The following is a 15,173-nucleotide window of genomic DNA, read 5'->3' on the forward strand; positions in this document are numbered from 1 at the left end:
GGAAGCAAGACGGAGCGGCGGGTGGAGGGGAAGGTGGTTGGAGAGCTGGGATTCCCTGGAGAGAAAACTCACCTTCATGATTGGTCCCAGGACGGGGTGATGGCAATCGAGGAGTGCTGCTGATTCCCACCAGCAGAAGCTGGGCCACCATCGTCAAACCCACCACGGGTTTGTCCCAGTGAAGCTGCCCTTGGCAGCAGCGTGGTTTTCTCCTCCATCCCATAACCAGGTGGAAAAGAGGAGATGGGAGGTGAAACACTGGAACATTTTGGCTGGAGAGCCTCAAATCCCACCTATGTCCCAGTAGCTCCACCAGGAGGCTGTTTGGGCAGGAGGTGGCCGGGATGGTTTGGGTTGGAAGGGACCTCAAAGGCCATCCAGTTCCACCCCCTCCTGTGATGGGCAGGGACACCTCCCACTGGATCAGGGGGATCCAAGACCCATCCAACGTGGCCTTCAACACCTCCAGGGATGGGATTTAGGGGTTCTGGTTGATGGTAAGGTAGAATTATGGAACCATGGAATGGTTTGGGTTAGGAGGAACCTCAAAGCCCATCCAGTTCCAACCCCGTGCCATGGGCAGGGACACCTCCCACTGGAGCAGGGTGCTCCAAGCCTCATCCAACGTGGCCTTCAGCACCTCCAGGGGTGGGGCAGCCACAGCTTCCCTGGACAACCTGTTCCAGGGCCTCACCACTCTCATCATGAAGAAATTCCTCCTCATGTCCAGTCTAACTCTGCCCCTCTCCAGTTTATCCCCATCGCCCCTCGTCCCATCCCCACACGCCTTTGGGAACAGCCCCTCTCCAGCTTTCTTGGAGCCCCTTCAGGTTCTGGAAGGTCACTCTAAGGTCTCCTCGGAGCCTTCTCTTCTCCAGGCTGAACAACCCCAACTCTCTCAGCCTGTCCTCGGACGGGAGGTGCTCCAGCCCTCACATCATCCTTGTAGCCTCCTCTGGACCCGTTCCAACAGCTCCATCTCCTCCTTCTGGTGAGGATTCCAGAACTGGACCCAATCCTCCAGCTGAGGTCTCCCAGGAGAGGAATAGAGGGGCAGAATTCCCTCCTTTGATGCTCAGATGGGACTCGGAGAGAGCAGAACCTGCTGTGTCCTCGTTGGGAGATGACAAACACTGACAAGAGGCTTAACTTAAAAAAAAAAACCAAACCATGTTTTTATTTGAAGATCTTCCTTTTTTTTTTGTTGTTTTTGCCCGTATTTCAAAAAAAGTGGGGTAAAAGTACAAAAAAAACGTCAGTTGCGGAATGGCGAAGGTTTAGAAATCACAGCGTTGCACTATAACCCAAGCGATAAAAACACGGAGCACGAACCGAACACCCCCACGACACGACGCGGCCAAAAAACCCCTTACAGCCTTCGGCTTTGTAAGGATTATGAATGAATTTGTTGCTTTCCTTCTGTACAAAACACACCAAAGCATGCCAGGGCGCGGAGGAAGGGGGGAAAAAAAGAGATACCGGATGGGGAGGAGAGAGGAAATTTGTACAGCAGGACACGGGAGGGTTGGTTCCTGCCCTCAACACCTTCTCCTCCCTCTGCTCACGTCAGGTTGTTCTGCAGGCAGTTGAGTTCGCCGCTGTCCTGCTCCCCTTTGCCGCCGCCGCCGTCGTGCTTGGGCGACGTCGAGTTGTGGATGTTAAAGGGCTCCTCGTCTTTCAGGCAGGATTTCAAGGAGTCCTGCAGTTTGTGGGGAGCGCTGGGATCGTCCTGCAGGGAGAGATGGAAGGTTAGGAGGTGAGCCGTGCCGTGGAGGACGTCGTTGCAATGGAAGGGGGGAAATAGGTGAAGGCACCAACATCTCCACCATCATCTCCATCACCAACGTAGGACACAGGGATGCCCAGAGGTGAATAGAAATGTGAATAGACATAGAACAGCTCGGCGCGGGGGGGAGAACGGAGTTCCCGGCACCACAGGTGGCAGGATCCAACCACCGTGACCGCTCGCTGCTGTTCCCCACCGTGGGTTCAGTTTCATAGAATGGTTTGGGTTGGAAGGGACCTCAACGCCCATCCAGTTCCACCCCTGTGCCTCGGGCAGGGACACCTCCCACCGGATCATTTGAGGTCCCCGTATCTCCGGCACCCAAAGCCACTCACCGACAGCACTCAGGAGCCGGCACCAGCCATGGCAGCTGTCCCACCTCACCACTCTTCCAACCACTCCCACCATCCCACCACTATCCCATTTCTCTTCCCATCTCCAGCCCGGCTCATCCCATCATCCCCACATCAATTATCAACTCCCCAAGCGGAGCTTGGCAGGAGACCCAAGGGGTTGGATTTATTGTAGGGTTTTTTTAGTGTACAGCCAGATTTGTTGGCAAAGACGAGGTTGCCTCTTCTGAACATCTCCCCAACAGCTGCTGGGAGCATCTGGTCCAGAGGTGGTCCAGCATCCATGGGGAGAGAAGCCCCACTGGCACCAGGGTTGAGCATTGGGGAACGTCCATGCCTGGGTGGTCCTGGTGTCACCAGTGTTGCTGGCAGGGCAGGATGAGCCCTGGTGTGGGGGTCCGCGAGGGTGCAATGGTCCAAGGTGGTGAGATATCCACCATCTTCATCGTGGTTCTGGTGCTCCAGGTGCCACGTGGATGGAGACACCCAAGGGCTGCTTCATACGAAGATAGGAAACCTCTGTCTTCTGGGTGGTGACTATGAGCCATTCCCGGCTGGTCTGGGGTCACAGCAAACCCCACGGGATGGGCACCACTTCCAGAGCACCAAGCTCCTCGCCAAGTGGAGGAGTTGCACCGCGTGTCTCCAAAAACCCCTTTTCCCAGGGGTGTTGACACCGTTGTCCCCTCCGCATCCTCAGTACGCTTCATCCCAGCCGGGACCGAGCCCTCCACATCCCAGAGGGGACGAGGGATGGGTTGAACCCCAGCGAGGTACCAGGAAGCACCACCAAATTCATCCCAAGGTCTGTCCTCTCCGCAGCGGCGAGCGAGCCGGCTCCGGGAGCCTCCTGCCAGGTTGGTCGGACCGAGCGGTGGCAAACGCTACGGCTGCTAAAGGTGGTCAAAAGATGAGGAAAACCATCTCAGGGCTAAGGCAAAAGCTAGAGGGACCTACGCTTCTCCTCCGGGTCGCGCTCGGCAGAGCCTTTCGCTTCTCTCTGTTTCGATTTGAAAGACAAGAGGATGGAAGGGCAACCAGGGAGACGCAGGTGGCCACATCCTGACCACACCAGCAGCATCCTGGAGAGTTTCATCCTCCAGCATCACCCATCGCTGTTGGCTGTCATCTGCTCGCCCTGCCCTGGTGATGCTACAGCTGAGGAGCATCGTCTGCCGGAGCCACATGGCACCGGCTGTCCCCTTCTTGACTTGGTGGCACTGCCACCTTTGTGCAGAGCCAAAGCCACCAGGAGGTTCTGGATGGTGGCTCCTCAAGGAACCACATGGCCAGGAGAGGACAGGGTAGGAGGACAGCAGGGTGACAGCGACTCAGTGGTCAGGATGGGCATGGCATGACCCAACAGAGAAGGGACAGAGTGGTGGCCGTGGTGGGATGGGGACAGGAGGAACCCAGCGTTGATGCCACCAGCGCCCAGGCAGCGCAAGGACCACAGGTAGGGGGGGACAAACAAGACGTTACTGGACAGAAGGACAAGGAGAGGACAGCAGGTGGGAGGTGGGGATGGTGCCACGAAGCCTCCTTACGTTTGGGTGGGAGCCCTCGGCGATGGTGGAGAGGGAGAAGTTGTCATTGTGCAGCTCCGACGGAGTGCGGTATCTGCCGAGGGAAGAGGAGAGCACAGCGGTGAGATGAAGCGCCCCGAGCACCCCTCAACTGCATTTTGGGGTGAACCTGGGACTGAGGAGGAGCTTTGTCCCCAGAGATGGAGCTTTGGGGGCTAAATGTCCCCAGGGATGGAGGTTTGGGTGGTCAGTGTCCCCAGATTTGGGGTTGTGGGGCTCAGTGTCCCCAGGGATGGAGGTTTGAGGGGTCAGTGTCCCCAGATCTGGGGTTTCTGGGGCTCAGTGGAGGTTTGGGGGGTCAGTGTCCCCAGATTTGGGGTTCTGGGGCTCAGTGTCCCCAGTTCTGAGGTTCTGGGACTCAGTGTCCCCAGGGATGGAGGTTTGGGTGGTCAATGTCCCCAGATTTGGGGTTCTGGGGCTCAGTGTCCCCAGGGATGGAGGTTTGGGTGGTCAGTGTCGCCAGATTTGGGGTTCTGGGGCTCAGTATCCCCAGGGATGGAGGTTTGGGGGTCATTGTCTCCAGATTTGGGGTTCTGGGGCTCAATGTCCCCAGGGATGGAGGTTTGAGGGCTCAGTGTCCCCAGATTTGTGGTTCTTGGGCTCAGTGTCCCCAGGGATGGAGGTTTGGGGTCAATGTCCCCAGATTTGGGGTTCTGGGGCTCAATGTCCCCAGGGATGGAGGTTTGGGGGGTCAGTGTCCCCAGATTTGGGGTTCTTGGGCTCAGTGTCCCCAGTTCTGAGGTTCTGGGGCTCAGTGTCCCCAGGGATGGAGGTTTGGGTGGTCAGTGTCCCCAGATTTGGGGTTCTGGGGCTCAGTGTCCCCAGTTCTGAGGTTCTGGGGCTCAGTGTCCCCAGGGATGCACGTTTGGGGGGTCAGTGTCCCCAGATTTGGGTTTCTGGGGCTCAGTGTCCCCAGGGATGGAGGTTTGGGTGGTCAATATCCCCAGATTTGGGGTTCTGGGGCTCAGTGTCCCCAGATTCGGGCAGGCACAGTCACGGGCGCTTGGAGGGCAGCTCAGGGCACAGTTGATCTTCCGTCTCTCAGGGTTGGAGAAGACCCATGGGCTGGCCCTGAGCTCACTGCTAATTACACTTGGCACTTCCAGACACTAATTAACAGCTCATTAGGGACCCAGGCTGGGAGGGGTTTCTCCTCTCTGGCTGCAGGGAGGTGGGGAGCAATTGCTGGAACTTGGGGGTGACTCCCAAGCTTCCCCTGTTGTCTCCAAAGCTCTCCGTGGAGACCATCTCCAGTGGTCTCTGGGCGGCGTGGTGAGCCCAAGCCGGTGGAACCCCGCTCCCAGTGCAGCAGCTTAACTGGTGCCAGTCAGCTTTAAAGGATTAACAGCGGAGCAGGAGCCACAAGCCGCGTCCCTGCAGGGCAGCGAGCTTTCCCACCACCCGCTGTGACTCCATCTCCATCTGCGCTGGAGAACCTGATGACACATCCAGCCTTGGTGCCACCACCAGGAGCTGAGAGCATCCAAACCACTGAGGGTATGGAGATGCCACCCCGGAGCGGTTGGGGACAGTTTTAGGGCTGTCAACCCTGCCTGGATTCCACTCACTTGGTCTTGCGCAGTTTGCTGTTCTCCGTCTTGAGCAGGTAGAGCTTCTTGGCGAAGAAGACGGTGAGCATGAAGAGCAGCAGCACCACGAGGGCGGCCGAGCCCACGGCCACGCACATCACCTGGAAGTCGGTGACGATGGCCTCGCAGCGCATACCCTTGTGCCACGTGTAGTCCTGCGTGTTGCACCTGCAGGAGGAGGTGGTGAAGGAACCCCAACCCCAAAAAGACGTCCCCATCAACCAGAACGTCTTCGGGGGGACACCAATATATGTAATTATGGGTGTCCACTGGGGGATGACCAGACTTGTTCATAAAGGCTTGGAGTGATAGGACGAGGGGCGATGGGGACAAACTGGAGAGGGGCAGAATTAGACTGGACATGAGGAGGAATTTCTTCACCATGAGAGTGTGGGGACCCTGGAAGAGGTTGCCCAGAGAAGCTGTGGCTGCCCCATCCCTGGAGATGTTGAAGGCCACGTTGGATGGGCAGCCTGATCCAGTGGGAGATGTCCCTGCCCATGGCAGAAGGGTTGGAACCGGATGATCATTAACATCCCTTCCAACCCAAACTATTCTATGAGATTAATGTGTCCCCAGGGTCCACCCTGAGACTTGGGGACAGTGGGGGACACCAGGATTGGGGTCCTCCAGGTGATGCTCATCCCCCACACCCGTGGTTCCCAGCTCCAGGTGCTGGGGTGGCCGGCAGGGTGAGGGGGGACAGCCCCGTCACGCCACACGCCCGCGTCCCCCCCCGTGCAGGCGGGCTCGGTGCCAGCCGCGCGACGCGTGCCGAGCCGTACGGCACAGCCCTCCCCGGGCGCAATCTGCCGGGGCCGATTAGCGCGGCGGCCTCGGAGCCTCAGCTGGGCGGCTCTGACCTAATTCCACCGCAGCCACCAGTCGGGGGGCAGGGAAAGCCCCTCCGTGCTCCAGAGGAATAGGGCTGGGGATGGAGAGCCTGGAGATGGGGTCCATGGGGGTGGAGAGCCTGGAGATGGGGTCCGTGGGGGTGGAGAGATGAGGGATGGGGTGAATGGGGATGGAGAACCTGGAGATGGGGTCCATAGGGATGGAGAGATGAGGGATGGTGTGAATGGGGATGGAGAGATGAGGGATGGGGTGAATGGGGATGGAGAACCTGGAAATGGGGTGAATGGGGATGGAGAGCTCAAGAATAGGGTGCATGGGGACGGAGAGATGAGGGATGGGGTGCACAGGGGTGGAGAGATGAGGGATGGGGTGGAGAACCTGGAGATGGGGTGCATGGGGGTGGAGAGATGAGGGATGGGGTGCATGGGGATGGAGAACCTAGAGATGGGGTCCATGGGAATGGAGAGATAAGGGATGGGGTGGAGAGCCTGGAGATGGGGTCCAGGGGGGTGGAGAGATGAGGGATGGGGTGAACGGGGATGGAGAACCTGGAGATGGGGTCCAGGGGGCTGGAGAGATGAGGGATGGGGTGAACGGGGATGGAGAACCTGGAGATGGGGTCCATGGGGATGGAGAACTCAAGAATGAGGTGCATGGGATGGAGAGATGAGGGATGGGGTGCACGGGGGTGGAGAACCTGGAGATGGGGTCCATGGGGATGGAGAGATGAGGGATGGGGTGCATGGGGATGGAGAACCTGGAGATGGGGTCCATGGGAATGGAGAGATAAGGGATGGGGTGGAGAGCCTGGAGATGGGGTCCATGGGGGTGGAGAACCTGGAGATGAGGTCCATGGGGATGGTGAGATGAGGGATGGGGTGAATGGGGATGGAGAGAAAGCCTGGAGATGGGGTCCATGGGGAGGGAGAGCTCAAGAATGAGGTGCATGGGGATGGAGAGGTGAGGGATGGGGTGCACGGGGGTGGAGAGATAAGGGATGGGGTGAATGGGGGTGGAGAACCTGGAGATGGGGTCCATGGGGATGGAGAGATGAGGGATGGGGTGAATGGGGATGGAGAGCCTGGAGATGGGGTCCATGGGGATGGAGAGATGAGGGATGGGGTGCACGGGGGTGGAGAGATGAGGGATGGGGTGAATGGGGATGGAGAACCTGGAGATGGGGTGAATGGGGATGGAGAGCTCAAGAATAGGGTGCATGGGGATGGAGAGATGAGGGGTGGGGTGCACAGGGGATGGAGAACCTGGAGATGGGGTCTACGGGGATGGAGAGATGAGGGGTGGGGTGCACAGGGGATGGAGAACCTGGAGATGAGGCCCATGGAGATGGAGAGATGAGGGAAGGGGTGCACAGGGGATGGAGATCCTGGAGATGGGGCCCATGGGGATGGAGAGCTCAGGAATGGGGTCCATGGGGACGGAGAGCCCAAGGATGAAGTGCACGGCGATGGAGAGCCCAGGGATGGGGCAGATGGGGATGGAGAGCCTGGGAACGGGGTGCCCAGGGATGGAGAGCCCCCTCCATGTGCCCTCCCCCTCCCGCAGGACCGGGGTTCCCCGTCCCTTACCGGCAGAAGGCCCCGTGGCTCTCCACCAGGTAGCATTGGCCGCCGTTGTGGCAGTAGCTGGGGACGAGGTCGCAGATGGAGCGGCAGGAGCTGTTGTGCCGTACGTAACCGCTCCGGCACTCGGTGCCGTTCTCCAGCTGGCCCCGCTCGCCGGGACGCGGCCGTGCCGTGGGGCTGCCCCCCGCCATGCTCGAGGGCCGTGGTGGGGCCACCTCGTCTTGGCCCGTGGGTTGAGGGTCCCGCGGTGCTGGTTGAGCGCCGGGCACGGCCGGGGTGGGCAACCGGTAGCCATTCTCATCCTCCAGTCCCCCATCTTCCTCCTCTTCCTCTTCGTCCTCCTCCTCCTCCAGCTCATCCTCCTCATCCCCGTCGGCGTAGAAGGAGGTGGTGGGGTAGAAATCGGCTTCGTCGAAGGGCGTGAAGTCATCGTAGAGCTCATGGAGCGCCCACGGCGTGGCTGCTCCCTCCGGCTCTCGCCGCCGTGCCGAGCCGCCTGCCCCCCGGCCACCACCGGGGAAGCCCCCCAAGCCCCCCTCGCCCCCCTCAAAGAGGTCGTAGTAGTCAACATCGATGATCTCCGAAGCCGTCCGGTCTGCGGGTGGCTCGGCTGTGCCCGGGATGCCGGTGATGGGCTCCTCCACCTCCAACCACGTCAGATCCGTCCGGCCACGAGCGCCTTGTGCCGGGGCTGGGCTGGATGCGGCCACCCAGAGCTCCTGGCGATGCCCGGAGTCCCCCACGATGCCCGGCACGGGGCTGGCATCACCCGGCATGGGGGTCTGCGGCGCGGCCGAGCCCTTGGCCACCAGCAACAAATCGGATTCGGCCGAATCGGTGGCAAAGCGTGGACGTGGGGCGCTCGACGGAGCGGCCGTCAGCCCCCCAAAACCCTCTGGGCTGGGCAAGGAGGCTCGCGTGGGCCACTCGCCGCTGCCTGGCTCCTCGGGGGTACTGAGTGCCACCGTCCCCCCGTCCCCCGGCCAGGTCACCGCCGCTTGGCCGTCATCCGCCGAGTTGAATTTGGGGGGCAGAGCGCTGGCGTCGCCCTCTCCGGTGCACCCCGTGCACCCCTCGGGCATCGCCGCTGGGTCCGTGGTGGCCGCACCCCTGGCTGGGGGCTCTAATTGGGGTCCCGCTGGGGGGTCACCACCCGCGGTGGCATCTCCAGGGTTGGTGGCGTTGTTGGGTCGCCCCGCGGGGTCTCTGCTCGATGGGTGCCACGGCGGGGGGCTGCTCGGCCAGCCTCTACCTTTGGCCTCGCCGGCGTTTTGGGGAGCCCACTCGGATGCTGGGGAGGGGGGGGACACATAAGGAGAAAAAGATGGATCAGAGGTGGTCCCCACACCTGCGGTGATTTTGGGAGTGTCCTGGTGGGTTCCCATCACCTTGACCTTGCACCCACCATCACAAGGTGTTTGGAGGGGGGTGGAGGGGGGCTGCACCCCAAGTCTTTTACAGCTTCACCGGAGGATCGAAGCGGCAAAGCCCGCAGTGACCCCAAGTTCACCACACCTACGACAGCCCCAGTTCTCACCCCCCCAAGTCTGGGACCCCCACCAAGGTGACAAAGCCCCCCCAAAACCAAGCTGCCCTGGCTCAGACCCCCCAAAAAAAGGGGATCCAGCCCCTTGCAAAGGGATCCAACCTCCCCCCCAAGGGATCCAGCCCCCCCTACAAGGGATTCAGCCCCCTGGAAAGGGATCCAGCCCTTCTCCAAGAGAATCCATCCCCATGCAAAGGGATCCATCCCCCCTACAAGGGATCCAGCCCCCCCCACAAGGGATCCATCCCCCCTACAAGGGATTCAGCTCCCTGGAAAGGGATCCAGCCCCCCCCAAGGGATTCAGTTCCCCCTACAAGGGATTCATCCCCCTGGAAAGGGATCCAGCCCTTCTCCAAGAGAATCCACCCCCATGCAAAGGGATCCAACCCCCCCCCAAGGGATCCAGCCCCCCCCCCCCAAGGGATCCATCCCCCCCTACAAGGGATCCATCCTCCCCCAAGGGATTCAGTTCCCCCTACAAGGGATTCAGCCCCCTGGAAAGGGATCCAGCCCTTCTCCAAGGGGATCCACCCCCATGGAAAGGAATCCAACCCCCCTCCATGGGGATTCAGCCCCCCCCACCGAGATCCAGCCCTCTCTGCCAAAGGATCCTTCCTCCCCTGCCAGGGAATTCAGCCTCTGGAAAGGGATCCAACCCCCACGCAAAGCAATCCAACCTCCACAAAGGGATCCAAACCCCTGGAAAAGGATCCAGCCCCCCACCTCCCCCCCCCGCAAGGGGATTTGCCCCCCTGCGAAGGGATCCAACCCCCCCTACAAGGGGATCCAGACGCTCTGCAAGAGCTCCATCCCCCCCCCAAGGGAATTCAGTCCCTGTCAAGTGATCCAACACCTTCTGCAAAAGGATCCACCCCCCCCATCCCAGGGATTCAGCCCCCTGGAAAGGGATCCAGACCCCCAAAGGGGTCCAGCCCCCTCTGCAAGAGGATTCACCCCCCCAAGGGATCCAATCCCTCCTGCAAGGGAATCCAGACCCTGCAAGGGGATACAGCCCCCCTAAAGGGATCCAGTCCCCCTGCAAGGGGATTCAGCCCCCCCAAAGGGATCCAGACCCCTCTGAAAGGGGATCCAACCCCCCTGAAAGGGGATCCAGCCCCCCGAAAGGGATCCAGCCCCCACAAGGGGATCCAACCCCCCTGAAAGGGGATCTAGCCCCCCTAAAGGGATCCAGCCCCCACAAGGGGATCCAACCCCCCTGAAAGGGGATCTAGCCCCCCTAAAGGGATCCAGCCCCCTCTGAAAGGGGATCCAACCCCCCGAAAGGGGATCCAGCCCCCCGAAAGGGATCCAGCCCCCTCTGAAAGGGAATCCAGGCCCCCCAAAGGTATCCAGCCCCCTCTGAAAGGGGATCCAGCTCCCCCCAAAGGGATCCACCCCCCCTGCAAGGGGATCCAGCCCCCCTAAAGGGATCCAGCCCCCTCTGCAAGGGGATCCAGCCCCCCAAAGGCATCCAGTCAGCTCTGCAAGGGGATCCAGCCCCCCAAAGGGATCCACCCCCCCTGCAAGGGGATCCAACCCCCCTGAAAGGGGATCAGCCCCCCTAAAGGGATCCAGCCCCCTCTGAAAGGGAATCCAGCCCCCCCCAAGGGATCCAGCCCCCTCTGAAATGGGATCCAGCCCCCCCTGAAAGGGGATCCAACCCCCCTGCAAGGGGATCCAGCCCCCCCAAAGGGATCCAGCTCATCTGCAAGGGGATCCAGCCCCCTCCGCAAGGGCATCCAGCCCCCCCAAAGGGATCCAGATGCTCTGCAAGGGGGTCCAGCCCCCCGCAAAGGGGATCCAGCAATAAGATTCTGCTCCCCTCACCCCCCAATGAGGTCCAGCCCCCTTGCAAGGGGATCGAGCCCTCCTCTCCAGCTCCTGCAAGCGTACCCCGCAAACACAACGGGATCTACAGCCCTGCAAAGGACCCAGACCCCCCCCCCCCTCCAAGAGGATCCACCCTTCCTCTGGTTCCTGTAATTGCATCCTGTACACACAAGGGCTCCAAATCCCTGCAACAGGATCCGGCCCCTTCCGAGAGAATCCAGCCCCCCTGAAATGGGATGCAGCCCCCCCCCCAGCAGATCCAGGCCCTTTGAAAGGGGATCCACCCCCCCTGAAATGGGATGCAGCTCCCCCCAGCAGATCCAGGCCCTTTGAAAGGGGATCCACCCCCCCTGAAATGGGATGCAGAGCCCTCCAAGGGGATCCAGCCCCCCCCAGCAGATCCAGTCCCTTTAGAAGGGGATCCAGCCCCCCTGAAATGGGATGCAGCCCCCCCCAGCAGATCCAGGCCCTTTAGAAGGGGATCCAGCCCCCCTGAAATGGGATGCAGCAGATCCAGGCCCTTTAGAAGGGGATCCAGCCCCCCTGCAAGGAGATCCAGCCCCCCTGAAATGGGATGCAGAGCATTCCAAGGGGATCCAGCCCCCCCCCCCAGCAGATCCAATCCCTTTAGAAGGGGATCCAGCCCCCCTGAAATGGGATCCAGCCCCCCTGAAATGGGATGCAGAGCCCTCCAAGGGGTTCCAGCCCCCCCCAGCAGATCCAGTCCCTTTAGAAGGGGATCCAGCCCCCCTATAATGGAATGCAGAGCCCTCCCAGGGGATGCAGCTCCCCGCAAAGTGATCCAGCCCCCCCTCCAATCCCCGTAATGGAATCCAGCCCCCTTAAAAAGGGATCTAGCTCCCCCTCCAAGGGGATCCAGCCCCTCCTCCAAGGGGATCCAGCCCCTCCACAGGCTCCTCCAAATGTACTCCATACAGAAAAAGGATCCAGCCCCCTTGAACAGGATCGAGCTTCCGCCCCAGCATAGGGATCCAGCCTCCTTCGAAGGGATCCAGCTTCCTGCAGGTGCCCTCCATGCACATAAAGGGATCCAGCCCCTCTCCAAAGGGATCCAGCCCCTCCCCAAAGGGATCCAGCCCACCCTGCAAGGGGATGCAGCATCCTAGGAGGGGGATCCAGCTCCACAAAGGGATCCAGCTCCTCTCCAAAGGGATCCAGCCCCTCTCCAAAGGGATCCATCCCACCCTGCAAGGGGATGCAGCATCCTAGGAGGGGGATTCAGCTCCACAAAGGGATCCAGCCCCTTCCCAAAGGGATCCAGCCCACCCTGCAAGGGGATGCAGCATCCTACGAGGGGGATCCAGCATCCTACGAGGGGGATCCAGCTCCACAAAGGGATCCAGCTCCTCACAAAAAGGGATCCCGCCCACCCTACAAGGGGATCCAGCCCTGTCCAGATCCTGCAAGTGCACTCCATAATCCCAGGTGGATCCAGCCTCTCCAGAGGGATCCAGCCCCTCCTCCGGCTCCTGCAGATGCATCGCAGCCGCACAAGGGGATCCTGCTCTGCTTCTCCTCCGAAGGAATCCACCCCCCAGCACGGGGGTTCAGCTTTTCCCTGATTCCCACAGACACACTCCGTGCATAAAGGGGATCCAACTCCCTCCCTCCCGAAAACAGGATTGACACCCACCCCGCCTCCCCCGGCAATGGGATCCAGCCTGGGAAAAGGGATCCAGCCTGGGAAAGGGGATCCAGCCTGGGAAAGGGGATCCAGCCTGGGAAAAGGGATCCAGCCTGGGAAAGGGGATCCAGCCTGGGAAAAGGGATCCAGCCTGGGAAAGGGGATCCCCCCCCATCCTCTGCCTCCTGCAGATCCAGGGATCCCCTCGATATTCCTGGTCTCCTGTAGGTGATCGGCCCCTAAATGCAGCATCCAGTCCCAGGATTCAGCTCCTCTGTGCAGGATACGGCCCCAGGCGAGGGCACCCGTCCCTCCCAGTTCCCTCCAGTCCCTCCAGTGCAGCATCCAACCCCAGGACCCCATCGCTGGTGCAGGATCCGACCCCAGGCGAGGGGATCAGCCCTTCTCGGTCCCCCCCCAGTGCAGCATCCAACCCCAGGACCCGATCCCCGGGGTAGGATCCGGCTCCAGGCGAGGGGACCAGTCCCTCCCAGTCCCTCCCAGTTCCTCCCAGTCCTCCTGGAGCAGCATCCAGCCCCAGGACTCAGCCCCCCGGTGCAGGATCCGACTCCAGGTCAGGGGACCGGTCCCTCCCAGTCCACCCAGTGCAGGATCCAAGCTCAGGACCCGGTTCCCCGGTGCAGAATCCGACCCCGGGCGAGGGGACCATTGCCTCCCAGTGCCTCCCGGTGCAGCATCAACCCCGGGACTCTGTTCTCCCGGTTCCCTCAGTGCAGGATCCGACCCCGGGGGGTGGATACCTGTCCCTCCCGGTCCCACTGGTGCAGCATCCAGCCCCAGGACTCGGTCTCCCCGGTGCAGGATCCGACCCCAGGCGAGTGGACCCTTCTCTCCCGGTGCAGCATCCAGTCTCAGAACCCGATCCCTGGTGCAGGATCCGACCCGAGGCGAGGGGACCAGTCCCTCCCAGTCTGTCCCAGTCCCTCCCGGTGCAGCATCCAGCCCCAGGATCCAGCTCTCCCCGGTTCCCCCGGTGCAGAATCCGACCTCGGGGAGTGGGTACCGGTCCCTCCCGGTCCTCCCGGTGCAGCATCCAGCCCTCCCCGGTTCCCCCGGTGCAGAATCCGACCTCAGGGAGTGGGTACCCGTTCCTCCCAGTCCCTCCCGGTCCTCCCGGTGCAGCATCCAGCCCCAGGATCCAGCCCTCCCCGGTTCCCCCGGTGCAGAATCCGACCTCGGGGAGTGGGTACCGGTCCCTCCCGGTGCAGCATGCAGCTCTCCCCGGTTCCCCCGGTGCAGAATCCGACACCGGGGAGCGGGTACCGGTCCCTCCCGGTGCAGCATCCAGCCCCAGGACCCAGCCCCCCTGTGCAGGATGCGGCCCCGGGGGTGGGTGCGGGTCCCCCAGCTCCCCCCGGTGCAGAATGAGGCCCCGGAGGAGGGGGATGGAAGGGGTGTTCCCTGTCCCCCCCCACCTCCCCAAAGTGCAGGATTCTCACACCCCACACCCCCCCCATCCCGGTACCCACCGAGGGCGCCGAGGGCGAGCAGCAGGGCCAGGGCTTGGGGCCGGGCAGCCGCGGGGGCCATGGCGGCATGGAGGGACCGCGGCTCCGCCAGCGGGGCCGGCACCGGCAGCGGCTCCGCCCGCGCCCCCGCTCCGCACGGGAGGGGAGGGGATGGGGAGGGGGACGGACGGGGCGGGGGGCGGGAGGCACCGACTCCGCCCGCGGGGCTGGAGAGGCCGTGGGAGACGTGGTTGGGGCTTCGGGATGCGGCAACGGGACCCCCCCCGACCTCAGCATCTCCACATTGTCCCGGGGACCCATCCCTGCATCCATTCCTAGGGGACCATCCCTGCATCCCCATCCCTGCATGCCCCCCAGGGGACCCATCCCATCCTAAGGGACCATCCCTGCATCCCCATCCCTGCATGCCCCCCAGGGGACCCATCCCATCCTAAGGGACCATCCCTGCATCCCCATTCCTGCATTCCTCACGGGAAACTCATTCCTGCACCCCCATCCCTGCATCTCCCTGCATTCCTGCATCCCTATCCCTGCGTCTTCCCTCGGGGAACTCATCCCTGCATCCCCCCCTCACCCCCCCCCCCCCCCCCAGGGAACCCATCCCTGCATCCCTTTCCTGCTTCCCCCTCCCGGGGAATCCATTCCTGCATCCCCATCCCTGCACTCCCCCCTCGTGGGAACTCATCCCTGCATTCCCTCCTCACCACCCCCACCCCCCCCAGGGAACCCATCCCTGTATCCACCCCCCCGGGAAACTCACTCCTGCATCGCCACCCCTTCATCCCCCCCCGTGGGAATCCATTCCTGCATTCCCCCCCCCAGGGAACCCATCCCAACTTCCCATCCTAGTCAGTCCATCCCTGCATCCCATTCCTGCTTCCCCTTCCCGGGTAATCCATTCCTGCATCCC

The 15,173-nt window shown here is 62.0% G+C and overlaps 1 protein-coding gene across 3 annotated transcripts; it reads right to left on the reverse strand.

The window, feature by feature from the left end:
• Positions 1–1,169: 1,169 nt before the first annotated feature.
• Positions 1,170–14,416, reverse strand: CSPG5 (chondroitin sulfate proteoglycan 5). Of its 3 annotated transcripts, none has more exons than XM_054057236.1 (5): positions 14,264–14,416; positions 7,756–9,043; positions 5,294–5,482; positions 3,687–3,759; positions 1,170–1,729 (listed from the first exon to the last, which is right to left on the reverse strand). In XM_054057236.1, exons 1-5 carry the CDS (start codon positions 14,322–14,324, stop codon positions 1,562–1,564), a joined length of 1,779 nt encoding a protein of 592 aa, XP_053913211.1. In that variant the 5' UTR covers positions 14,325–14,416; the 3' UTR covers positions 1,170–1,561. The 3 variants fall into 3 exon arrangements, with proteins under 3 accessions (XP_053913211.1, XP_053913213.1, XP_053913212.1); XM_054057238.1 differs by lacking the exon at positions 1,170–1,729 and adding an exon at positions 2,224–3,032; XM_054057237.1 differs by lacking the exon at positions 1,170–1,729 and adding an exon at positions 2,224–3,139.
• Between the last annotated feature and the right edge of the window lie 757 nt (positions 14,417–15,173).

The sequence above is a fragment of the Cuculus canorus genome, chromosome 2, assembly GCF_017976375.1.
Source record: "Cuculus canorus isolate bCucCan1 chromosome 2, bCucCan1.pri, whole genome shotgun sequence".
Classification (NCBI taxonomy): Eukaryota; Metazoa; Chordata; class Aves; order Cuculiformes; family Cuculidae; genus Cuculus; species Cuculus canorus.

Excerpts from the sequence above, each read along its gene's own strand:
- CSPG5 (XM_054057236.1), bottom strand. The coding sequence starts at position 14,324 with ATGGCCCCCGCGGCTGCCCGGCCCCAAGCCCTGGCCCTGCTGCTCGCC. Across the intron at positions 5,483-7,755 it reads AGCCACGGGGCCTTCTGCCG|GTGCAACACGCAGGACTACA; the intron begins GTAAGGGACGGG and ends CTCCTCCTGCAG. Across the intron at positions 1,730-3,686 it reads CCGAGGGCTCCCACCCAAAC|GACGATCCCAGCGCTCCCCA; the intron begins GTAAGGAGGCTT and ends CTCTCCCTGCAG.